Genomic DNA, 27,590 nt, shown 5'->3' with positions numbered 1-27,590 from the left:
TATCCTATTTTATCAGACTGTTAATACGAGAAGCTCATTCCCATCTGAGTGAGGAAGACCAAGCTTTGCTGAAGGTAAGGACACATGAAGTTAGAGCTGTCGCAACTTCAGTGGCCTTTAAACAAAATAGATCTCTGCGAAGTATAATGGACGCAACCTATTGGAGAAGCAAGTCAGTGTTCGCGTCTTTTTATCTTAAAGATGTCCAGTCTCTTTACGAGAACTGCTACACCCTGGGACCATTCGTAGCAGCGAGTGCAGTAGTGGGTGAGGGCTCAACCACTACATTCCCCTAATTCCATAACCTTTTTAATCTTTCTCTTGAAATGTTTTTATTGTTGTTTTTGGGTTGTCCGGAAGGCTAAGAAGCCTTTCGCATCCTGGTTGATTTGGCGGGTGGTCAAATTCTTTTCTTGAGAAGCGCCTAGATTAGAGGTTTTGATGAGGTCCTGTAGTATGGGTTGCAACCCTTCATACTTCAGATCCTAGGGGTCGCTCAGCATCCTAAGAGGATCGCGAGGCTCCGTAAGGAAGACGTACTTAAAAAGGCAGAGTAATTGTTCAAGTCGACTTCCTTACCAGGTACTTATTTATTTTATGTTTGTTATTTTGATAACTGCTAAAATGAAATAAAAAATCCTTAGCTCATAATAATGTAAACATTTATTGCTGGTCTCTACCCACCCCCCTGGGTGTGAATCAGCTTATATAATCACCGGCTAAGTTAAATATTGAAAAATGTTATTTTGATAATAAAATAAATTTTTGAATATACTTACCCGGTGATTATATATTAAAGGACCCTCCCTTCCTCCCCAATAGAGACGCAGTGGACCGAGGAGAAAATTGAGTTCTTTGTTTACAATGAGTACTGAGTACCTGCACGACAGATGGCGCTGTTGAAGTACACCCCCTACCTGCATAGCGATCGCTGGCGGATATTTTACGTAGAGTTTTCTGTCGAGCAGCAGAGCTGCAGCTTATATAATCACCGGGTAAGTATATTCAAAAATTTATTTTATTATCAAAATAAAATTTTTAAGAAAAAACATTAAGTTAATAAACACTCCTGTATTAAGAGAAAAATCTGATGAGTTTACTTTAGCAATACAAAATACAGTAGGTACTCCCAGCTACATAATGAAATGGAAGTAAGTAAAGAAAAATGAATAGTAATTTAACAAAATTTTTATTGAAATCATCACAAGAGATAAGTGGAAAAGTTCCTAACAAGATCAAAGAAAACTCAGAAAAGATTGGAAATGAGGATAAAACCCAAGAGAGCTGAAATAGAATTAGCAGAACTATCCAAAACAATAAAGAAACTAAAAACCCAAGATAATTGTAAACACAATCAGACGAAAATAGAGGAAATATTAAAGAAAAGAAGAAACATATAATTGCTGAAAAAAAAATTATAACAAGGCACCAACAGATGCTTGCTTTATAGGATGATAATGGAAATAACAATAGAGTTGGAGTGATAGCAAATGCTGAGGATTTCTTTACAATACTATATAATAGTGATATAATAGATACTTATGCCAATAGACATGATGAAACACTGAGCCAGTACCAAAAGTAACTGTAGGAGAAGTAAAGAAAGTATTAAAAATGTATGAAAAGAAGCAAAACAGCTGGAGAAGATGACCTAGCAATTTATTTAATAATAGATGAAAGAATTTTCATATTAGTAAAAATTTCTAAACTTCACATAAAATGTTTGCAAGAATGCTATACTGTATACTTATGGCCTGGAAAAACTTTGATGGTAATTCATAAAAAGGGAGACACAAAAGACCTGAAAAATTACCGCCCAGTAAGTTTACTCTCAGTAATATGATAAATATTTACAAAGATCACATCAGGCTGAATAGAAATACAGCAAGACTTTAATTACCCAAGAGAGCAGGCATGTTTCAGAAGCGGGTATTCTACAACTGACTACGTGTATATTCATGTAATTGGCCAGGTAATGGAAAACTCAACAAAGTATGACAAACCACATAAATGGCATTTATAGAATATGAGAAAGCTTTTGATTCTGTCAAAACTTCAGCAGTGATGAAAGCCCTTCAAAAAATAAGGAATAGACAAATCTTATGTTAAAATACTTGGAGATCTCTATATGGGTAGTACAGCAATCCTAAAACTACATGAAGATAGTGGGAAAAATCTGATAGAGAAGGAAGTTAGACAGGGAGACCTCATCTCTCTTAAATTACTCATAGCATGGTTACAAACTTTTAAGAATTTAGATTGGGAAAGTGTAGGAATTAACATTAATGGAGAATTGGTCTACTACTTCAGGTATGGCTGATGTCATAGTTTTATTAAGTGAATCATGAGAGGAATTGCAAGAAATTATATATTTGAATAAAGCAGAACTGTAGGATAAAATGAATACGAGTAAAACTAAAGCAATGTTCAGTGTAAATATAGAGTGGCAACAAATAAGGGATACTGATGAACCTCTAGGGATTATTAATGTTTATGCATACTTATGACAGGCAGTAAGTACTGTATTTCTCCAGAACATTAGGCCGAAATTAAAAGAAGGATAATCTTGTAATGGAGATTTTTTGGCTAACAATATGAGATTATGAAATGTAAAATGCCACTTTCTCTAAAAAGAAAAGTATTTAATGAGATGGTCTTACCAGTATTAACTTATGTATCAGAGGATATATAATAGATGGACATTAAGAATAACAGAATGGGTCCCCACAGCTTGCTAACATAACAGGGATTGACGAGCTATGAAAATTTGCTGTGTGTGTGTGTTTGTGCACGTGTGTGTTTTTTTATGTGATGGTGCTGTGAGTGAAACATATAACAAGCTTAAGTAAGTGATCAGTATAAGCTTGGTAAGAAACATTCTTACATTGCACTCCTTGTAAGGTTTCATTTCCTGATATTGAGCTTACTTTTGTTCATGGTGGAGTTAATCCTGTTGACATAGGTTGCTAGTATTGTGATATTGACATCAGTTTTGCGTCTTCTTTGGTTTGTGGTAGTGTTTCTGTAGTGAGGTTTTATTGTGTGCTATAGAACTTTCAGATATTTATGATTATTTTTCCAAAGAATAAGCTCTCCTGTTACTTTCATGCCGGTTTTAAGTAAATAGTATGATAATTAAAATAATTTCCTTTATAAGTTTTCTAGTTTGATTTGTCTTTTTGATATGCAAATTAACTGTGCTTCAGTAAAAGATATAAATTTGATGCTATTTAACCAGTGAAAGTACTTAACCGCAATGTTGAAGGCTTATTATTTCCGTGTGATTAAATATAAATTATATTGCTATAAGTATTCCTAGAAATTTTATATATAAAAGTTCTACCAATTATATCATTACTGTTAATATGTTCTTGTATGATTTTTTTATATAGGAAAATAATTTTTCATGTTTGATGTTTTCTGAATTAAAGTTAATTTTTTATTTTTGGAAACTTTAATGGAATGTATTTATATGTTGAGTGTTGTTTTAGATATCCTTATGCCAAACTTCCTTTAGATGTCCGCCCCCACATATTTTCTATAATGGCAAAAGTTATAAGCGATCGACTGAGTTAGTAAAATAGTAAAAACCATCTGTCCTTCGTCAGCATTGTAGCAAGTGAAATTTAATGGCGTCTGTCATGGTGTTCTGTGGGTATCATAAATAGTTTGTATACACATGAATTTAGCCTTGCCATATAATAGTCTTGACTAATGCTATGGCCATTATAAAAAAAAGAAAATTGTATGGGCTTAATTCTCCTTTTTTATATTTTCTTAAAAGGTAAGGAGAAAGATATTTCTCATTTCTGTTTTCTTGAGGCTAAACTAATTAGTTTAGCTTTTTGGTCCTGTGAAATTAAAACATACTGGACTTTTTATGAAGGTGTAGATCCAAATGGTATTAGTCCTTTTTTTATAAAGACAGCTGATTTCTTAGCCCCTAAGTCATTTGTTGTTTTTAACAAATTAGTAAGATGTTCTTTTTGCACATGTTGGAGAATTGGTAATGTTACTTCATTAGGTAAATGTGTCTTTATAGATTTACTTCTGCTGATTACTGCCCAATATCCATGACTCCCACATTATCTAAAATATTTATGCTGGAGGTAATTATCTTTCCCCTAATATGCAGTTTGGCTTTTGCTAATGCCTTTTAGCATGTGATGCTCTTACATTTTCCAAAGCTATACAGAAATCCCTTGATTGTAGTCAGAAAGTTTGTATGATTGTCCTTGATTTTAGTGCTGCCTTTGTCCATGTTAATCATGAGCCCCTTGTTTTCGAGCCTAAAAGAGATGGGATTAGGTGGGTCTTCTCTTAGCATGATTATTGAATTTTTAAGTAATAGATTGCAGAGCGTAATTATTGATGGGTACCATAGTGACTAGGAATGTAATATCTGGTGTTCCTCAGGGTAGTGTTCTTGGCCCATTACTTTTCATACCATACATGCATGATATGTGATTTTGCCTAGGAAACAAATGGAAGATTATATTTGAATTATTATTCTGAATCAAAAACTAAATAGATTTCTGACCTACCACAAAAGGAGTTAATGACATTAAATTCCTAATAGGACTAACAAAAGTAAACTAGTTAGGCTGTAGTAAAGACAAATGTCGGAGTCATAGTACCATCATCATTGCCCCTATAAGCAAAAAGGCTAGCTTTCGCTGCTAAAATAAAGCCTTTTAAAATAGTTAAATTAAGTGCAAAGCAACATATTCCAAGTATATTCCCATTATTACCCACAAAGAGTCCTAAGTAAACCAGCTTGGAAACCTTCATTTTAAGGGTTTTCATATATTATCAGTAATGTTGGGCTCAAAGGAGGAAATTATTTTGAAATCTCTAACGCCAGGTAACTTGACTAGGCTTGTACAAGTCAAAACGTCCTGGAGGAATCAAAGATTACAAACTAAAGAGAACTAGTATTAGCAACCATTCCTAGTAAAACTGATAAGAATTTAACCACTCTTATTATCCACAACAAAAAAAGAGGTAATTGAGAAGTATATACTGAATAGTTTTTAGACAAAGCTGTCTCCAAATGTTTTGAGGAAGCAATTAGAACTTCCTTTAGAAATAACTTAGGAAGGAGTTTTAGCTATAAGATTTAATTTGACACTTGTCTTACACATTCTTTACAACTGGCACATTAGCTACTGTGTCTAAATTGAGGTTCTGTGATGAAAGGTATAGCATATGTAGTGGCACCTCCAGTGTAATACCCTTGCATAGATTTTTAATTCTCTTTTATAGTAAGACTCATAACTACTGAAAGGATAAGTGATAATATTTACCCAACTAATATAAACTTGTGGTGAGCTAGTAGCCAAGCATGCAAGCAAACAAAACACACTGTTGTCTGGTGTGTGATGCAACCGACCAGCTTTAGCCAAAACATCTTTAACAACATTAAACAGTTAAGAGAATTCTATGATATGAAATGCAATCTCACAAATGAAAAACAAGGTTTAAAGTGTTTGCTTTTGCAAAATGAGGAATATAATGTTTCAAATACCAACTTGATCTTCTGCCTCACAACCTAGATATTTGAAAGAGCGACTAGGAATGAAGGACTATAAGGGCTTAGCAGCATAAGTATCTAAAGTTATTAAAGAATTTGAGGGTCTCCGAGTCGACTATGGAAGTCAGATTAGAGTAAGCAAATAGGGAGGTAAGTCAGACTTGCCGCTTACAAGCAAAGGCTGGCTGGCCCTCTGAGATTGACAAATAAAGTTTAATGTGTTAAGAGCTTTTAAGGCTCGTCATTAACAAAACTTGGCTGGTAAGTGAATATTTGGTGTGTCATAAATTCATCAACTCCGCAATAAACAACTTTCCTATCTTTCTCTGGATTTCAAACATACTTTTCCTTAGAGGAAGAGGTTAGGCACATACTCCTTATAACGGTTATTTTAAGTACAGTGTAATCTCTGTGCAGGAATGCCAACAAACCCAGCAGGGAAAGCGACTTAAAACACAGTAAAAACTAATCACAATCTGGATGGGGATGTCTTCATATCACTGATGTGGTTGTAAAACTGAACATCATAGAACTGCTAACGCTCTTTGCCATTAACCGCTAGATTGTTTCTTTACTTTACTACGGGCATATATCTTTTGAAAGGAAAGAAAATGGGGAAAATACTTTAAATTTTTGGGGGTAAACAGAAATAAACTGAGCTACTGGAGATGAAACAGTATGAACATCAGGTGAGTATGGAAATAAAAAATTTTGTTATTAAAATTCTGTTTTTGTGACATCTATTCATGATACTAAATCAACTAAATTTCTTTAAAAGCTGCAGGCTGAAGATAAAATTTTTGAAATATTGAAGTGGTGTATAATAAAAATTCAAGCTGTCAAACCTTTTCATGTAAGTGTGTTTATATATTTTGGGTGGTATATATGTTATTCTAAATTCACATGCATTATTGAATGGTTGTTATATATCCAAAATATCATCTTAATTGCATTATGGCTGTATTATGTTCTGTTTTAAACTTGGTCGCGAGAAGATACTATCCTTGGTTCACCTTCTAATTTTAGGGATGGCCTGTTATCTCCTAGAGTGTCTACCCCTCCTGTCCCTCGTCCACGTAAAGCTTCTTCTGTTTTTTTGAGCTCTACTCCCAAACACATACTAAATGCCCGTCTCTTGCCACATATCAATGGCCATGATTATCAGTTAAGGTGAGTTGAATTTTTTCATTTAAGCATATTAGGTTTTTCAGCAGGTTAATTGCCCTTCTCTCTCTCTCTCTCCCATCATAATCCTTAATTGGTTTTAGCAAGTGAAAGACTTCCTCTGAAAATATGGCTGAGAATTATCCTTGTTTTCCAGAATATTTATTTCTCTGTGGTTTTCAAAGTAAAGATGTTCTTAATATGCTAACTTCATACTACATGGTAATGGTAGACAGTCATGAGTATTAGATTAGATAAAAATGTAAAAGGTAGTTATACCTCCTTGAATATTGGGAGTTAAATGTCACCTGTTGATTTCTACCACTTTTCCTCCATTGATTAGTCTTTGCAATGATAAGGAAATGGCCTCAGAATCTAGCACTGGGCTATATAGTCCAAATTCATTAATCCAATCCATTACTACAATACTGTAAATGCTATCTTTTGAGATGCAATGAATATAGACAATGACAAGAGGTATGAAAAATTTTGGAGACTGTTTGTGGATTTTCAAGTTGTGATGATATTAACTGTTTTTATCTAATTTTCAGCTTTGCATAATAAATAAATGAAAAAAAGACTGTAGTTCACAACATGATGCAAACTATTGAGTTTAGTTGATATAAGGTTCAAGGGAATTGTAAGATAGCCTATACCATGTCATCCATCTTTTTAATACTATATAATTTAGGAGCACTCACTATGGAGAATGTAGGGATATTAGGATCTAGACTACCCACTCTGTCTTTTGCTTCATTATCTAGTTGTATTATAGATCAATTAGTATTGTGACATGCATGGGTTAGCAACAGAACGGTCTAAAGGAAGAAAAGAATATGTCTTCTGTGAAAGGCTTTCGAATCTGTAAGGTGCAGCAAAATTTCAGATACCTTACCGAAAGAACCTCTTTAAAAACTACAGTATACTCAACTTGGGGAGTTAGTTAGGTTGGCAACAGGATGGGTAGGACCAAAGTTACCATTGTAAGAGAGGATTCAATGGACTCTGAACTTAGATAAAGAAAGCTAGAAATATCTTGTAAAGCTCAATTACTAATTATCTAAAAGTAGAAGCTTGTCATTATCGTCGTCATCAACACTTTAGTCAACTATCTAGTAATCCCTGGATTTCCCCTGAACTAACAGCAAGTCCCTTTACCTTTATGCACTGTTAACTTGGTTGGTAACCTTTACAATTTACTATTACAAAAGAGGTACTATGAGGAAAATATTCTTTTAAAGGTTTAAAGGCTACTCATGAATGGCAGAGGCAAAGAACAGTGACATTGCCCTAGCTAACATAGAGTCTGACCATATACAGTATACATGTGATCAGTGCCCAAATCACCTCCAATATGAACATCAGAAGTTTATGGAAATATTTATTATTCAATATTACTCTACAGTACTGTAGTGTTTTAGTGACATCTTCAAAATACTTTCATGTAAAGTTGTTGGAAAATGTATGATAATGTCTGATAAACAGTTAGAAATAAAACTACAGTATGTTGATAATGCTACCTCTTCTACGGTATAAAAATTTGATGAATTATGCTTACATGTGTACTGTTTATTTTTCTAGTAACTAATTTTTCCCTTTAAACTTTTAGTAAAAGTTCTCGGGTACATCAACAAGGTATGCATCGTGCCCCATCTTTGGACTCGGCTACTCACCGTGATCTGCCACTGTCACCCATTACTCGCATTCGTGATGCTCAAAGTGACAGGTATGTTATAAACCTTTGCTTTCCTTTTTATTTAGTTGTGTTATGACTCTTATTAAGCTTGATAATGTAAAAGTGTATTGTAATAGCACTTTATTTCTATATATAGCCTATACTTTTGAATTGAGTTATTTGTGAGATGAGTTATCTATAAATTTCTGCTATCTAGAAAGGCACTGTATATCCTGAAAAATGACTAATAATAAAACCTAGTTGTTCCGTAACTGGAATACAAACCACGCTATTTAATAGGGGTATTACTTTCGGCATAGCTGAAATGACGAGCCATTGATTTTTAACGAGGGTTTACTACCCACACCGCTATTTAGCGGGGTAGGGGAGGGTAGCTCTCCAAGATGTCCTCCTCCAACCATTCCTGTATCACCAATAAGCTCCTCCCACCTCCTCGCGTACACCAGAGGAGGTACTTTGAGATCCTAGAGGAGCCTTGTCTAGCTCTTCCACTTCACCACTCGCTGGAAGAGCTAAGCAGGGGAGTCCCTCTTGAGAGACTCCAACCAGCAGGTCTCATTCTCGGCAGCCGAGATCCTCAATCAGGAGAGTCGCGAAGTGTGCTATGCAAGCCACGTTGATATCTGATTTCTCCAAGGAACGTACCAGGAAAGCTATGGAAACCTTCCTTCTCTCAGGTACTCGCAAGATCGAGTTTCTGGCCCACCAAGTCTTGAACTTGTGGGCAAATACCATCCTGAAATGTCGGGAGGCAGTAGTAGAGAGATTCCATCAGAAGGTCCCTAGCGCTGAGATCAATAGGCTCAGACATTCCTCCATAGTGGGGTCTGTTCTTTTCGAGCCTAAGGATGTGGAACATGCCGCTGAGAGGTGGAGGAAGTCTCATCAAGACACCCTCCTTCATAGGGCTTTAACATCCAAGCCCTATAAGCCTCCAGCACCACAGCAGTTCCGTCCAGTCAAGACCACTATGATGACAACAGCAGCAAAGACTATGGTGTCTAAGCCCTTACCTGTCAAAGAAAGGAAAGGCAAAAAGTCCTCCAGGGGAGGCAAAAATCCTAGAGGGGGCAGCCGAGGCCGCAAACGCTAGGATAGGCAGCCCCCCTGCATTTCCAGCAGTGGGGGGATGCCTACAAAGTTGCTCAAACAGGTGGAAGCAACTCGGGGCCGATTCCTGGACAATCTCTGTGATCGGTCTAGGATATCACGTCCCGTTCATAACAACTCTACCTCCCTTGACGACGAATCCAGTGTCATTGAACTCCCTTGCCATGGGATTGGCAAGGGGGCAAGCCCTTCGGGCAGAAGTCCAGACCTTGTTGAAGAAGGGCGCTCTCCAAGGGGTCCTCGACGGATCCCCAGGCTTCTTCAATCGACTCTTTCTTGTCAAGAAGATGTGTCTGGAGGCTGGAGACCAGTCATCGACCTCTCAGCTCTGAACAAGTTTGTCAAACAAACTCCTTTCAGCATGGAGACGGGAGACACGGTCAAACTAGCAGTAAGACCCCAAGACTTCATGTGCATACTGGACCTAAAGGATGCGTACTTCCAGATCCCAGTCCATCTGTCTTCAAGGAAGTACTTAAGATTCAGCTTAGACAACAGAATGTACCAGTTCAAGGTGCTATGCTTCGGTCTTTCCACAGCACCACAGGTCTTCACCAGAGTGTTCACCTTAGTATCATCTTGGGCACATAGGATTGGCATTTGTCTCCTCCGTTATCTGGACGACTGTTTAATCCTAGCAGACTCTGTGTCAACCCTTCTTCAACACCGAGACAAACTTCTGAGACTTTGCCAGGATCTGGTAATCTCAAGAAGTCTTCCCTGCTTCCCACTCAAAGACTGGTATACTTAGGCATGATTATAGACACCACTCTCCACAAAGCCTTCCCATCAGGCGACAGGATAGCAAAGCTGAGGAAGGTCGCAAGACCTTTTCTCAGACGAGAAGAACTTCTCCTCGGTCATCTTTCATCGCTGGCCCATCTAGTTCCCAATGGTCGCCTCCGGATGAGATCCCTCCAGTGGTGACTCAAGTCCTGATGGAATCAAGCGTACGACTCACCGGACATCGAGATCCCCATGGGACTTGCTGAACTGACGGATCTCCAGTGGTGGGTGGCAGACGAGAACCTACGAAAGGGAGTGGATCTTCTCGTCCTCCCCCGGATTTGATGCTGTTTTCGGACACTTCAAAAAAAGGGTGGGGGGCCCACGTACTGCACCACACGACGTCAGTCCTCTGGTCAGGGTCAGAAAAGTACCTCCACATAAATCTCCTAGAGGTGAAGGCTGTCTTTCTAGCCCTTTAACAGTTCCAACAGTACCTGGCAAGTCACTCTGTGGTGGTGATAAGCGACAACACCACAGTAGTGGCCTACATCAACAAACAAGGAGGTACTTTTTCGCAGCAACTATCCCATCTAGCATTAGAGATACTGAGATGTGCCGAAATCCACTCGATACCACTATCGGCACGCTTCATTCCAGGCAAGAGGAATGTGCTCGCCGACAACCTGAGCAGAGCATCTCAGATAGTGAGTACCGAGTGGTCTTAGGATCATCTAGTAGCCAACAAAGTCCTGACTTTGTGGGGATCTCCGACTGTGGACCTCTTCGCAATGGCCCTGAACGTCAGGCTCCCGCTTTACTGTTCCCCAGTCCCAGACCCCAAGCCTCTCTAGCAAGATGCTTTCCAATAACGGTGGGACAACATCGACGTTTACGCCTTTCCCCAGTTCTGTCTGATGATGAGGGTACTCAACAAGACCAGAACATCGGTCAATCTTTCAATGACCCTCATAGCTCTGCTCTAGCATCACGCAGAGTGGTTCCTGGATCTTCTGCAACTCCTAACGGAGCCGCAAAGAGAACTCCCTCCACGACACAATCTACTCAAACAACCACACGCCAACATCTTCCACAAAGCCGTAGGTTCTCTACGACTTCACGCCTGAAGACTATCCAGCATCTCCTCTCTGAGAGAGGATTTTTGCAACAAGTTGCAATCAGGATGTGTGGACACATGCGAAAGTCATCAGCAGCAGTCTACCAGGCAAAGTGGAGTTCTTCGTGTATTTGCGTGAAGAAATGCATCTATCAGTCTCGGCAGTGAAAGGCTATCGCTCAGCCTTAAGCCTCGCCTTCAGGCTGAAAGGAATGGACATTTCTTCATCGCTAGAACTTTCTCTACTCATACAGAGTTATGAACTTACCTGCTCTCAATTGGAATTGAGACCTCCCCCATGGAACGTGGTTCGAGTTGTCAGGTCTCTTAAGAGACCTCCCTATGAACCATTATGCCAGGCATCAGATCGCCACCTAACCTGGAAGACAGTGTTCTTGCTAGCTTTGGCCTCGGCCAAGCGAGTCAGCGAACTTCATGGTCTCTCGTATGACATAGCCCATTCAAGGGTATGGGGGGAGGTAACGTTCAGCTTCGTCCCTGAGTTTATTGCTAAAGCTCAGAATCCGGGAGTAGCGGATCCTCGATTCAACTCCTCCTGGATTTCTAGTCTCCGTACTGTAACAGATGACCTAGACCATCTCTTACTATGCCCAGTAAGGAGCTTGAGGCTGTACCTCAAAAGAACAGCCGCAGCCCGTCCTCGTGTGCCAGCACTATTCGTCAGCACTGGGACTAAGAGACCAAGAACACCATCTCTGCATGGATTGGCAGGGTTATTGACCTGGCACTGAATCCAGACCCTCCTCCGTCACGTCGCCCCCGAGCACATGATGTCAGGGGCAGAGCTACGTCCCTGGCCTTCAAAAATTTTTTTTCAGTGACGCAGGTTCTTCAAGCTGGGGTGTGGAAACGGCAAACAACGTTCATATCCCACTACCTGCAAGACGTGACCCACAGGAGACTTGATACTATGTCTATCGTTCCTGTGGTGGCTGCACAACAGCTGGTTTAAAACCTTAAGCTCCTTAATGGACAAGTAGAAGGTTGAGGGCTCTGTTACCCGGTTTTAGTCTGCATGAATGAAAAGGTTTGACTGGCCCTTATTCTTTTCTTCATCATCCCCTCTCTTGGGGAAAGCAGCATCCTGGGTTCTCTGCATAGCTGACCTCAAACCACTGCAGGTAAACCTTGCTCCCTTGTGTTCTTAGTATTAATATTAATACAGTACTGTTACGTCCCCACACCCTGACGAGGTGGTATTGGGAAAGTCCTAGTTGACAAGTTTCCATCTAAAGAACTTTAGAACAACTTTCTAGGACGAGTCACACTTCATACCTTCACACACATCTTGCGTAGGCCGCAGACCTTGTGTAGTAAGGTTTTAATGAGGTGCAGGGACTCCTTATTTCTTGAGTGCTAACACACTCAAATAAGGAGACCCCGAGCAAAGCCAAAAGCCAGAACCTAGTGGGTGAGTCACCCCTATTAAATAGCGTGGTTTGTATTCCAGTTACGGAACAAATGACAAATTCGCAGATAATTTGTATTTTTCCTACCTATACAAACCTTAGCTATTTAACTAAACTTGCCCGCCAGCCCTATCCCCTTTGAAGTCCTACCTCCAAGCAAAGTGAGCTCAAGCACAGGTGTATGAGGGCTACCCTCCCCTACCACCGCTAACTAGCGGTGTGGGTGGTAAACCCTCGTTAAAAATTAATGGCTCGTCATTTCAGCTACGCCGAAAGTAATACCCCTATTAGATAGCTAAGATTTGTATAGTTAGGAAAAATACAAATTATCTGAATTTGTCATGTTAATGTCTAATTATTTTTTTTTTTTATTACGGGGACTTATTGGTCATGTAGAAACATGAGTAGCAACTAGTTCCATTTATGTTTGTTCCGACACAGGTACCAACCTTCGCTATTTATAGGGTATTACTTTCGGCAACGCTGAAAACCAGCCAAGACAATTTTAGTGTGGGATAATTACCTCATCCGCTAGTTAGCGTGAAGGGGTTGGGGTAGACTGGCTACCCCGCAGACGTACCGTATCTCTCTCCCGTTAAAACAAACTGCCTTTACTTTATTACTATTCCTTTTTCTTTTGTGTGTATTGGTGTGTGTTTGGTTATTGTCCCGCTATGCGGACATGTCCAGGTATTGAGGGCCGCCGCTGCGGTACCTTCATTTCTTCCGTGGAGACGGACCCTCACCCTTTATGCTTGGCTTGCCGGGGACGTCAGTGTTCGCGGAACAACACCTGTTCCGAGTTTAGGGAGTGGCCTGCCTCCCAGTGGGAGAGGTTTGCACGTAAGAAGAAGAAGTCTAAGCGCGAAACTTCGCTTTCGGGGTCTTTCTCGAAATTGAAGAAATCGCTGGCTTCTGGTTCCTCTGCGCCCAAATCTCTGCCCAAAGCTAATTCTCGACCAGGCCCTTCCAGTCAACCCTGTGGGATAGGTGAAGGTGACGGCTCCCCTAGTGAATCGACTCCTTCCCATTCCCCAGGGAGTGCCTGTTCCTCTCTAGACCTTGTGTCTTTGTGGCCATCGCTGGTTGTCGATGGTCCCCCTTTGAAGGAAGTTCTCCTCGAACTCCTCCGAAGGGGAGCAGAGAGAAGGCAGTCATCTCATTCCTCTGCGGAGGTTGATCCTCCTCTTTTGGGCGCAGGTGCTGTTGCCCGTCGGTCAGTCTGAGAGTCTGGTTCCGACGCCGAGGAGTCAGCTAACCCACCAAGGGTGGTGGCAGGGCTCTCTCCAAGGCAAGCTTCCTGTTCTGGGGAACATATCTCTCATTGGCGAGAGAAGATTGCCTCTTTACATCAGCAATCTCCGTACGCATTTGGTTCTCCTCCAGAGGTGGAACGAAAACCTTGTTATAAGCGTAGTTCTCCTTCGGGTGAACTCTCCTCCTCTGCGGAGGAATTATCTGTAGTCCTCGATCAGTCTCCCCCTCGGGCGGAGTCTGTTGAACGTTCCTCTCTGGAGGTTCGTTGAGTGGAGGGGTGGGTAACCCCTCTCCACCCCGGACGTTCTCCTCCTCGGGCTGTGAGGAGACGTCTTTTTGAACCTGCTGGTTCTCCTCACGTTGAACCTGCTGGTTCTCCTCACGTTGACCCTTCGGGGTCTCGTGACGATCACCCTTTGGGCTGGCATGATCGTGAGCCTTCGGGCTCTTGTCATGTTGATCCTGCGGGTTCTCATGACAGCAGGTGTTCCTCGGGACTGTGTCGCGCTGAACCTTCGGGCTCTCGTGGCTTGAAACCTTCGGTTTTCTGTTACGCTAAATCCTCGGGGTCTTGCAACAATGGTAACGTTGAACCTCCGGGTTCTCGTGCCGTCAGTCACGCTGACCCTTCTGGGTCTCGTGACAGAGGAACCTTGGTTCCTCATTACGTTGATCCTTCGAGGTCTTGTAACCTGAGTTACGCTGAACCCTTGGGCTCTCGTAACTTTAGTCACCCTATCACTTCGGTGTTTCGTGACTGGGAAACTTTGGTTTCTCGTTGCGCTGACTCTTCGGGGTCTCGCAACACAGGCTACATTGGGCCTTTGGTCTCTCGTACCCTTAGTCACGTTGATCCTCCGGGCTCTCGTGACAGAGAAACTTTGGTTTCTCGTTGCGTTGATCCTTCGTGTTCGTGCAACACAGTTCACGCTGAACTTTCGGGTTCTCGTGACCATGGTCATTCTTTATATGACAGAGAGTTTTCAAACTCTCATTGTGTTGATCGTTCGCGCTCACAACACAAGCTATCGTGAACCATCAGCTGAGTGTAGCAGTGAGTTCTCTCACCAACCTGAGAGCTCTCGTGTGCACGACCAAGTTGGTGCGCACGGCCAAATTGCCGCGCACGACCAACTTGTCGAGGCCAAAAAAAATGGCGAACATGGTGCGCGGGTTCAACCTATGGCGCGCCATATGGGCGAACATCCTGTTGCTTGCCATGCGCGTGAACAACCTGTAGCGGGCCATGTACGCGAATAACCTACTGTGCGCCATGAGCGCGAACAACCTTATGCGCACCACGAGTGCGAACAAGGTGCGCGCAATCAGGAAGGGCGCGCTCACGAGCACCCTTCCGTCTACCAACAGCTCACGATCAGTCTCTCAAGCCTCTTAGGCCTCAACAGAGACAACAGTCGCCTGCGCGACTGAGCCCAGATCCTATCCCTAAGGGTAGGCCTGTGCCGATCTTGCCTGTAGGGAAGCCTCCCTCAGATGCGAGGGTTAGGAAACCTGCCCAGGTTCCTAAACCTAGGTAGCAGTGTCTTCCCAAGGACCTCCTCCTTAGTTCGTCAGGAGCCCTTGACCCCCTGTGGCTTAGCGCCCTATTCAATGTAATTCGCCAAGCCATGAAAGGAGTTTTTCCCTACTCCCAGTCCTTAGGTGATTCGCCTAGGATCCCTTTATCGCCTCCTCTCTTCCCAGGGTCCTCTCCTCCCAACGACCCTAGGAGTTCGGAAGATTCTGTGCATGCGGGTCCTTCTGGCAAGAGGAAACGGTCATCCCCTCGCAAAAGACCTCTGGAGGAGATTAGGCAAGAACCTCAGGGTAGCCCCCTGCAGTTCAAGAAGCCACAGGCCAGACCAAAGGGGAAAAGGAAAAGGATTCGTCCTTCACCATCCAAGGAGGATAGTATTACTTCCTATGGAGACTCCTTCCGTCCCTCACCGGTCGAGATAGTGCCTAAGGAGGCACAGCCTACAACTGGACGGGATTTACCCCATATGGCAGCGGACTTACATTCCACCCGTAGCCGACGGAGCCCTCTAGACCCTTGTGAACAGAGGACCTCCGGCCTCGTGGGAGGGAACCGAAGGATTTGTTCACCATCCCCAAATCCTCGGCCAGGCTTCCCTCCTCACTGCCTACCAGGCAGCTGGAAGCGAATACCTCCTCAGCAGTCTCCCTATTCCCAGTTTATCCAGTTGACAACTTTGACCCGCTCCGGGCTCCTATGGATGAGAGCTCGGACGTGGAAGGGCAGAGCGATCTCGAGGACGACGCTCTGCCAGCAGCTGCTATCCCTAAGCTTATGGAGGATGAGAGGAAGGAGTCGGAACATGCCTTCTGCCAGATCCTAGTCTGCATCCATTCCATTAATGGACTACCAGATGCATCGGCAGCCCCTCTGGATGGAAAAGAAACGGTCCTTGACCAGTTCTACGGCACTCAGAAACCTCAGAGGACCAGTGCAGCTTTGCCCTGGTCAAAGGGGTTGAAGAGTACCAAACAGAAGGCAGTGTTCCAGGCAACTGGGTCCACCTCCTCTCTCTGCTCCAGCTCGTCTTCCATGGTCCTATCTCCTCCGTTTGTGTTTCAGAGGAGGTATTACGAGATCCTCGGGGAATCTCTTGCAACGCTGCCTCTTGACCACTTTATAGAGCCACTCTCGAAGGCCACACCCTCGAGAAACTTACGGGACTTCCAGTCTCCTTTTTGGCCTCTGAAATCCTGAACCAGGATCCTTAGGACAACAGATGCGGTCTAAGGATCTGTCTCAGGAGTCCTCCAGGAAGTCTTTGGAGACTTTCCTATTGTCTTGCACTCGGGCCATCGAGTTCCTCTCCCATCTGGTAGTGAACCTTTGGGCCAACACTATCCTGAAGAGGAGAGATGCCGTCATGGGCAAGTTCCATAGACATCTCCCTCAGGCCAAAGTAGCGAGACTGAGAAATGCTCCTTTCGAGGGCAATTCTTTGTTCCATCCTGAGGATGTTGAGCTGGTGGCAGAGAGGTGGAGGAAGTCCAGCCAGGACACCCTCATCCAAAAGGTCTTAACAGTTAGACCTTACCCCTCTCAGCCACAGCGGAAAGCACAGCAAAATCCGCAACCGAAAAGGGCTAAAGACCCAAAACAGCAGGGTAAAAAGGGTGCGAAGCAAGCCTTTCACAGCAAAAAGTCCTTTCGTGGAGGAAAGGGTAAGAAGGGATCCGGCCGAGGCTGGTCCCAATAGGACAGGCAATCATCCCATTTACCCACCTGTGGGAGAATGGCTGCAAAGCCGCTGGCAGAGGCCGAACCCTGGACGGTTGAGGTGATTCGTTCAGGGTATCTTATCCCGTTCACACTCTTTCTCCCTCCACTGACTCGAGTGCCAATTCCATCGAACTCCTGTGCGAAGGGATCCGGACGGGAGTTTGCCCTCAGGACAGAAGTCCAGTCCATGTTGGAGAAGGACGCTCTCCAGGAGGTCTTCAACGGGTCCCCGGGCTTTTACAGTCGACTTTTTCTTGTGAAAAAGGCGTCTGGAGACTGGAGACCAGTCATCGACTTCTCGGCCCTGAACAGGTTTGATGAACAGATACCTTTCAGGATGGAGACGGCCGACACAGTCAGACAAGCGATAAGACATCAGGTCTTCATCTGCACTCTAGATCTAAAGGACGCATACTTCCAGATCCTAATTCACCCATCTTCCAAAAAGTATCTGAGATTCATGTTCAGTCGGAAGCATTACCAGTTCAGGGTACTGTGTTTCGGTCTTTCCACACCACCCCAGGTATTCTTGAGAGTATTCGCACTATTATCATCTTGGGCTCACAGAGTCGGTATCTGTCCCCTAAGATACTTGGATGACTGGCTGATTCTGGCAGACTCGGAGGCGGCCCTTCTCCACCACCGAGACAAGCTTCTAAGATTTTGCCAGGATCTGGGGATCGTGGTAAACTTCGAGAAGTCTCACCTGCTCCCCTCTCCAGAGACTGAGGGAGATAGCACAGGTCTTCCTCAGTCGGGAAGAGCTCCCGGCGCAGTATTGGCTTCGCCTTCTCGGTCACCTCTCTTCCCTGACCTGACTGGTCCCCAACAGTTGCCTCAGGATGAGATCCCTCCAGTGGTGACTAAAATCCCAGTGGAACCAACACTCCGATTCCCGGGATCACCTAGTCCGCATAGGGCTAGAGGAACAGTCGGACCTGAGGTGGTAGCTGGCAGAGCCAAACCTCTGCAAGGGGGTCGATCTTCTCGTCTCTCCCCCGTAATTGATGCTTTTTTCGGATGCATCAAAAGAAGGGTGGGGGGCTCACATGCTGCACCATTACATCTCCGGCCAATGGTCCGAATCAGAAAGGTACCAGCACATAAATCTCTTAGAGATGAGGGCAGCCTTTCTGGCCCTCAAAAAGTTCCACCAGGTCCTGGTGGGGCACTCCGTGGTGTTGATGAGCGACAACACCACGGTGGTAGTGATCTTTGAATCCTCTGATAGCCAACAAAGTCCTGACTTTGTGGGGTTCCCTGACTGTGGATCTGTTCACAACGGCCCTGAATTTCAGGCTCCCGTTTTACTGCTCCTCAGTCCCGGATCCCCAAGCTCTTTGGCAAGATGCTTTCCAACTACGGTGGATAAACCTGGACGCTTACGCGTTTCCTCCATTCTGTCTGAATGGTTCCCGGACCTTCTGCATCTCTTCACAGAGATCCCGAGGGAGCTCCCTCCACAGCACGACCTCCTCAAACAACCATATGCCATCATCTTCCACAAAGCCGTAGCTTCACTTCGACTTCACGCCTGGAGACTATCCAGCACCTTCTCACACAGAGAGGCTTTTCGCAACCGGTTGTGGAAAGAATGGCTGGACACCTCAGGAGATCCACAAAGGCAGTCTACCAAGTGAAGTGGTCAGTTTTCTGTGGTTGGTGTCGTGGAAGGGGTATCTCTCCCCTCGATGCCTCTGTTCCAACTATAGCGTAGTTTCTTGTATACCTTCGGGAAGAAATGCTTCTCTCGGTCTCGGCAGTCAAACACTACTGCTCAGCCTTGAGTCTTGCCTTTAGACTGAAAGAAGTCGATATTTCCTCTTCGTTGGAACTCTTTTCTCATACGTAGTTACGAGCTTACTTGTCCCCAGGCAGAGCTAAGACCTCCCCCTTGGAACGTGGTACGGGTCCTCAGGTTTCTGAAGGGCTTCCCCTATGAACCACTACACCAGGCCTTCGATCGCCACCTCACGAGGAATACGGTGTTCCTGCTCGCACTGGTTTCGGCCAAGAGAGTTAGTGAACTTCATGGTCTATCTTCTGATGTCTCCCACTATAGGAGATGGGGGGGGAAGTAATTCTCAACTACGTCCCTGAGTTTGTAGCTAAGACTGAAAATCCGGGTGTGCCGGACTCCAGGTTCGGCCCATTTTGGATAGAGAGTCTTAGTTCAGTAACCAAAGATCCAGACCAACTGTTACTATGTCCCGTAAGGAGTCTGAAGTGTTACTTAAAAAAAACAGGGAAAGCTCGCCCCCCCCTGTACAAGCACTTTTTGTCAGCACGGGGGAGGTCAAGAGGAGGGTCACGAGGAATACTATTTCCTCCTGGATAAGGAAAGTAATCGAATACGCTCTAACACCGGACCCTCCTCTGTCCAACTGACCCAGAGCTCATGACGTCTCTGGCGTTCAAAAAGAATTTTTCTGTAGCACAGGTATTGTAAGCGGGCGTGTGGAAGCGTCAGATAACCTTCACAGCCCACTACCTGAAAGACGTAACCCACAGGAGCATGGAAACCTTTTCCATTCGTCCTGTGGTGGCTGCACAACAAGAGATCTAATGCCTCAGGCTCCTTGATGGACAAGTAGCAGAGGGTTGAGGGCTGAGGTTATCCGGGTTAGTCTGGGGTGAATGAAAAGAATGTCTGGCTCCCTTCTGTCTTTCACCTTTTCCCCCCCCTGGGGAAACAGCTCCGCAAGACCGAAGCATAACAGACCTCACCCCTCTGCAGGTAAGATTCTTTTCCCTTGTGCATCCTGAGTATGAATAAATACTTTGTTACGTCACCAATACCTCGTGAGGAAGGGTATTGGGTATGTCTTAGAACTCATGCTTTTCCTCGAGTTCCTACGTAAAGACAAGCCACGAGTCTCTCTCACACAAGCTTCTGCAGGCCGCTATCATTGAGTTACTTTGTAACTTCTTTGATTTTAGCGAGGGTAGGGTTCCTACTAATTAGATCAAAGATCAATTAGAGGGAACCCCGGGTCATGACCAATGCCAGGTGGTAGAACTTCCTCCTTCCTAAGAGTAAGTCACCCTATAAATAGCGAAGGTTTGTATCTGTGTCGGAACAAATAACAAATTTGGAAATAATTTGTATTTTTCCTAACATACAAACATGGAGCTATTTATACAAATTGGCCCGCCACCCTGTCCCCCTAGAAGTCCTGCCAGAAAGCACAAGTGGTTACTCAACCGACAGGTGTGAGTGAGCGGGGTAGCCAGTTTACCTCAACCCCCTCCTGCTAACTAGCGGATGGGGTAATTATCCCTCACTAAAATTGTCTTGGCTGGTTTTCAGCGTTGCCAAAAGTAATACCTTATAAATAGCTCCAGGTTTGTATGTTAGGAAAAATACTAATTATCTCCCAATTTGTTATTTTAGAGGCAATCTCAATAACTCTGCTGTGTATTTTCCCAAGCCAAATAAGAGGTAGAATTGATAAGATTTTTACTGGAAGAACGGAGATTAATTTCCAGACCAACTGCCCTCTTAACAACAAAATGCCTTGATGAAATCATTGTGCTTCAACAGGGTGTATTGTTTCTATGTTGAAGCATTGTGATGGGCAAGAGGGCTCTTGAACTCGGAGAAACTGCTCCCCCACTTCGAATCTAAATTTCTCTCTTCTCTTTCTTCTTCTCAATATCTCTTCGACTCCCTAATTTTATAAACTCTCTTTCATCTTGCTGTCCTAACTCTATGAATGGTATTTCCCTTATCTTTATGTAGATTTTGTTTGTTTATTTGTTTTATTATTAATTTCTTGAATGATATGACTATTTCCATTTTTGTTATTACTGCTTGCATAGGTTAATGGGAGAAGGGATCATGGTTGGAAGGCATTTGCATTCAAAGCCATATGTGATAGTATTGGATGATCTCAACCATCCCGAAGATGGTTTGGACAGTGTTTGGCGGAACTATTCTCAAGGTCATCGTAATCTGGGGGAGCCAATCTTTGAGGTAGGGCTATCAGCTTCTGGCCTGAAGCCCATCATTACAGATACAGTATTGGGAGGATGATTCCATATTTTCTTGGTCTCAGTTCTAATAGGCAGGTGTAGCTTACACCTGTGCCTCTATGTCTGTTTTGGTAGGGTATGGAGTGGACCATGTGGGAAATATACTCTTGCTGTGCTGATAGTGGAGCCTGCAAGTTTCCTCTCCAATGTATGATGCTTTCTTAATATTCTCAAGCCTATAAACCAACCAAACAGCCAATAAAAAAACCCACCCTTGCCTATGGACCCTTCGAAAAATGGCGCCCCATACCCTTGATATGCTGACTAACACCCTCCCCCCCTGGTCACTGTTGACAACTTCTGTCAATTTAATTGAGGAAAATTCTGTTGACGATCTTTAAATTAAAAAGGACCATTCTACTTACGTTCCAACACCAAGCAATTTGGGTAACACAAGGAAACTGCGAATCCTTCATGTTTCCCAAATTCCAATAGAGACAAATTATGATAATCTCGATAGAGCATTTGGTTGCTATGAATTGATAAAAGAAATAAGGATAAAAATGGAATTCATGGATATCTTACAATAGTCGTGACAAAGCATTTAAAGCAATATGTAACATTAGTAATATTAAAATTAATAACTTAAATATCATGGGTGCTCTTTGCGATAAGCCACCAAAGGATTTGAATGTGTATATACCTGGTGACTGGTTTGAAAAAGATGATGATGTAGTTATGCCTTCCCAGAGAAAGCCAAAACCACCAATGTAGCTTAAAGGTGAACCTATGGGGCTACAGGTAATTATTTCAAAATATGCAAATTAATTCAGAAAAAAGTAGGAACTATTGCACTAGGAGATACTGTATATATTGTTATGGAAAAAAGTTATCTCCTCCATGCCAAATCATGCACACAGTCTAATACTGTTCAAACTTGAAGACAAGTAATGATGATATTACCTTACATGTCAAACCCCACCTAAATATTAACTATGAAAGGGGAGTAGTTTTCAACAAAGACCTATATGAATTTCCCGAGGAGATACTGGCCATATGTCCACTAAATGTATGGAAAGTACATAAAGTTCCTGGAACATTAATAACTATCATTACTTTCCAGGATGCTGAAGTACCTTTCCATATTATTATTGAAAATTGAATTATTATTGCAGTTTTACCTTTCAAGCAGAAGTCACTGCAATATTCTAATTGTTTTAAATCTGGACACCCATCTAAAGTTTATAGAAATGAAAAAATGTATAGCATGTGTTCCAATTCTTACCATGGCGAGTGTACATTTGAAGCCAGGTGTTTAAACTGCAACTCAAATCATAAATGCACTGATAGGATATATGAGCTGTATAAGTTTGAAGAAGCTGCCCTCAACAAATACTGTATAGAACACATTAGTGTGGTAAATGTCAAAAGACTGCTGAATGAATCAAGCGTCTATGCAAAGGCATTAAAATTAAGAGGAAATTTACTGCAGGAGACATCAAACCCACCTAGTACTACCAGTAGTTCTAGGAAAAGAAATACATTATCTAATGATAAAATGCCAAGGCCTTGCCATGATGTATTAACACTGGGGCATAGCTCATTTCTGTTCAACCTTTGTTCCCCATTACAAACAATAATACAAACCTCTCTCAGGTTGTGTCCTTGGCTGATTTGATGGAGGTTCCACTTTAAACAAATTTACCTCGTGCACCTGTAATGGGGAAGTTGCAAAAACCTGGTAGCTCACCACTTCTTAAATTGAAAAAGAGAGAGACGTCTATCTCTCTTGCCCCTTCCATAAGAAACATTAAAGTTATGACTTCAAATTAATATGATGTTTTGTCTGTTGATGTTTCTGATCAACTGGAAGACAATTCAAATAAATCAGAAATTCAAGTTGAGGTCCACCATCCCCCTCAACAATTAGATCAAAAGGATACAAAGAAGAAGAAAAAGATAAACCCCAATTTTTCAAGAACCTCTCTATAGAAACCACCGGGAAATAGTGTCAGATCAAAGATTGCCAGTGGGAAGACTTCATGCAAAGTTTCTTCAAGAAAATAAACCATAGTTTTTTCCTCCATTTTGCAATGCAATTGTCTGGGTGTAAAGGCCAAATATGAAGAACTTGAGCTCCTCATTCATGAGGACTCTCCTATAATTGTATTTCTGCAGGAGATCAAGCTTAGCTTAATGCTAATACGCCTTGTCCGCAAGTGTGTTAGCTATTGGACACAATATGATCAACAAGCAGGGAACCTTGGTGGAAGTCTTATATATGTTCTTCAAGATGTTCCCCACATATCTTTGTCTATCTGTACCCCTCTGTAGGCAGTGCTTATACAAATTGATATAGGGAGAAAATACACAATTTTCTCTTTTTACCTACCTCCAAGTGACAACATGTCTGATAATTATTTGGTAGAGATGATTCAACAACTCACTAAACCTTTTCTCTTACTGGTAGATTTAAATTATAGACATCCTTTATGGGGCGACATTTTAGCAAACACAAGGGGCAACATTATATGATCAATTGTGGAAAATAAAGATGTGGGACTCCTTAATACTGGAGAGTCTACGCACTTTCATGTTCAGACAGGTGACTTATGCATTGACCTTTCAATTAATACTCTAACTGCCTTCTCAATTTTGTTTGTAGAACGTTAGATGATTGGCATATTAATGAGCATGCACCAGTTATTATAAACTTAATATTATCCTTAAAATTATATTCACCAAAACTAAAAGCCGACTTGAAACTAACAAAAGAAATTTTATATGTATAGAATATGCAATGGACACCGTCGCCCACACTAGAATAGAAGTCTGTAAAGTGGCAGTACCAAAGCTCCTTGGGCTAATGATAACTCCAGTCAAGTTGACTGAGCAGTCAAATACACTTTCTTAGGCAGGCCATGTCATCATCTGCATCAACATCATCCTAGAACAATTCAAATCTTTAATTGCTTATAGAGCAAAATTCATCATCACTCAGTTTAATATAATACCAGTGAAACAAATCAATGTTGGCATTCACAAGAAGAGGGAAATGAGTTGCCTTCAATCAAAGAGGATGGCGTCAATGACCTTAGATGTCAGAAATGTCAGAAAACTCCAAATCAATCAATCAATCAAAGAGGAGGTTAGAGGAAAAGAGGCAGTGCAATCTGCAAATAGGTAAAAATAAACCCTTATGAGCTCTCCTAGCTAACTAAAATATTACACTATAATCAGAATTGATAATAATAAACAATTTATTATTTATAACCAGACCAAGCAAAGATGAAATAATACTGATGAATTAATAAAATACTTCCAATGAATTAATAAAATACTTCCCATATAAGTAAATGAATGAATCTTAACATTCAAAATGATAATGTGCTCCTGCTGTGGTCAGTCGAAAAAAGCAATTTCAGAACTTTTACTACCACTCTCAACTGGCTAAATTGAAAAAATTAAACAAACAGACCTTCAGTTATACCAACAATCTTACTTGCTACAAACAATCATTACACTAACTACCTCCTCCTCTTGTCTGCTCTCCTCTCTCGTGCACTGAAGGAGAAAAAATTGATCTTTCACTGTGGGATGTTTTGTCTCCCTAATTTTATGATTTAGTAACAGTCCTAAAAAATTGGTAGTTTATAGGAATTGCTCATTTAGTAAATCATGTTCCTAGAGACGAGATATGCGTCAGAGTGGAGTGTTATTATGCAAAGATAAAGCAATGGAAGATGACTGATTTTCTTGAATTTATTTAATATTGGTTCCAAATGGTTACCACTACCACTTTACAGTATACAGGTTAATGTGGTAATCACAAAATAAATTCAATGAGATTCCCCATTCCACCACTGCCTTCCTAACAGTGATTTTTAGTTTTAAATGTTAACTGTTATTCTGCTGCAAAAGAATAATGTTTTATTGATATGGCAGGCACTTTAGCTGGAGCCACCTCTCCACTCTCACCGTGATTATAGCTTTGCTAATTCCTATGGGAAGGGAGTTTTGTACAATGAGTGGGAAAGTTTTTGTAGTTTTACGTTTTATGTCAAATATCCTTCTTTAGGGAAGAAAAAAAAGAGGTGAATCCTAGGTAAGTAGTGACATAATATATCTTAATTCAAGAAATGTTTTTCTTTCTTAAGAATTCAAGATATGTTTTTCTCATTTAAAAATTCAAGATTGATATAGAATAGTTCCATATATGATTGTTTATAATGGAACGCACCATAGTATTTAGCATTTGTGTTTAGTATTTATTGATCAAAATACAAGATATGTTTTAAGAGTTTTAAAAGTTGATTATTTTTTTCAGTGAAACTGAAGAGGATTGCGGCCCAGCTTCTTATCGTGGAAGTGCATCACGACTGAGCAATGGTTCACTTCATTGTAAACACTTCAAAAAGCCACATCAGCACTCGCATAGCCTTCCTGCTACTCCAAGAGTCAATAGTAATTCCCATCCTCCTTGTCTCAATGGGAATTTTCCCCTTGGAGCAGTATCACCTTGCCATGGTATTCCTTGCTTATTGGCCCCTAATACTTCTAACACTACAAATCAAGATAACATATCACAAAGTAGCCAATATATTACATGCCAGACCGGTGTCAGTCATTTGGAAGGTTCTGTATATCTTGACCAACCCGAGACTAAGCTTCCAGGAGCAATAGACTACAGTAGCTTGCCACTTCCTCATGAGAATTTAGAGCCTGTAAGGAGGACTACTGACATAAGTCGACATGTGAGTGAGCCTTGCATAACAGAGTCTCAAGGTGAATGCAGTAGTCTCCCATTCACTAATAAGAAGCGAGGGACGCGAAATCTTTACAGAACTGCCATTTTTGGTAAAGAAAATAACCTTATGGACAACATAAAAGAAAGTGGGCAAAGTGAAGGTGAATCTGAGGAAATGCATGCATTGGAAGTACAATGGAGATTTATTCAAACATTAGTAGCTGAACTAAATACCACAAAGTGCAATAATCGTAAATTGATGGCCGAGTTACATCAGGCTAAGATGGAAATTCAAATCATAAAAGCATCTCTTGATTCCTACACAGAGTGTGGATTGCAGCCAGGTGCCATTACAGGTAAAGTTCCTCATGATTTTGTTGAATTTTGCAGATGTTTATTATTTAACCCTTTTACCCTCACAGTATTTGGAAATTTCCAACCCTTAACCCCCAGGGGTTATTTTTTTTCAAGCACATTTTGCAGTATATTTTTTAAAATTGCTCTAACAGCCTTAATTTTTGTCAGAGAGAGGTCAGGTTGGTCTCATTCTCTTGGAAAATGCCTGAAGTTTCTCAAAAAATTATCAAAAATATGCAAAAAATATTGTAAATAGCAGTTTTTTGCAAGGACGTACCGGTACGTCCATTGGGGTAAAGGGATGAGTTTTGTGAAACGTACCAGTACGTCCTTTGGGGATAAAAGGGTTAATACTGTAGTTTGGTGATACAAAAGTAGTATATTTATTAGGATTTGAAATTGTTGACTAAATTAATATTTTCTTTCGAACAATGAGCTTGTAGTTAAAAACTAAGTACAGTAGCCATACTGAATTATTTGATATGAGTGATACTCTTGAATAGTGCTGTCCTGTAGGTTATCTTAGTGTTTTATTTTCATCTAGGTAGTTTAGTGTATACAGAAAACATGTCAAAAGTTCAGGACCTTAGGTTATATTATTATATAGTGTATATCAGTGATGGATTAGCGTAGGAACTCCGGAGTTATATATATAGATAGTATATTCTAGTTAGAGGAGAGCATAAGATATTGTAGAAAAAAGTATCTTCCCTTTGATGGCATCATATTGTTTTGATGCTTGATTCATGGTAGCTATTTCCTATTTTTTCACGGACAGTTTTTAAGGAAATTATTAAATCAAAGCTCTGTAATATGACGACCAGAAAGTTTCAAATATAAGAGAATTCTTGAATTATTTCAAAAGTCCTATCACTGCTCTTGTTTTTCTTTCACAGATCTTTATTCAATCTAATCATAGACAATTGTAAGATTTTGGTTACTGTAAATTTATGATATTTTTTTCCTACATTGTTGAAATCATTGAATGTAGTCAATAAGTTTTCATATGAAGTACAATACTGTACAGTACAGTACTTAATCATTATTTGTTCCTATACAAATACAAACCATTGTCCTTTTTGTAGGAGAGATAACAGCAAAGCTGAAATACACGGCAGTTTAAAATTTTATAACGAGGTGTAAACAATTGGTAGTAACCGATTAGGAGAAGGGAAGCTTCGTCCCCTTGCTTGCTCACTGAGTAGTCAGTTTGACAGCAGCT

At 41.6% G+C, this 27,590-nt stretch overlaps 1 protein-coding gene across 4 annotated transcripts in view; it reads left to right on the top strand.

Annotated features, from left to right (window-relative positions):
• LOC137616583 (uncharacterized) overlaps nt 1-27,590 on the top strand; it is a 229,293-nt gene that overhangs the window by 136,755 nt on the left and 64,948 nt on the right. For 3 of the 4 annotated variants that reach the window (XM_068346466.1, XM_068346467.1, XM_068346465.1), the window contains exons 3-5: nt 6,560-6,703; nt 8,307-8,423; nt 25,592-26,367. In XM_068346466.1, coding sequence (XP_068202567.1) covers nt 6,560-6,703; nt 8,307-8,423; nt 25,592-26,367 — 1,037 coding nt within the window. Of the gene's footprint in view, nt 1-6,311; nt 6,387-6,559; nt 6,704-8,306; nt 8,424-25,591; nt 26,368-27,590 lie in introns of all 4 variants that reach the window. The other variant, XM_068346468.1, reaches the window with a different exon arrangement.

This window comes from Palaemon carinicauda, chromosome 22 (assembly GCF_036898095.1).
Source record: "Palaemon carinicauda isolate YSFRI2023 chromosome 22, ASM3689809v2, whole genome shotgun sequence".
Taxonomy (NCBI): Eukaryota; Metazoa; Arthropoda; class Malacostraca; order Decapoda; family Palaemonidae; genus Palaemon; species Palaemon carinicauda.
This window is presented reverse-complemented; position numbering and strand designations above follow the sequence as displayed.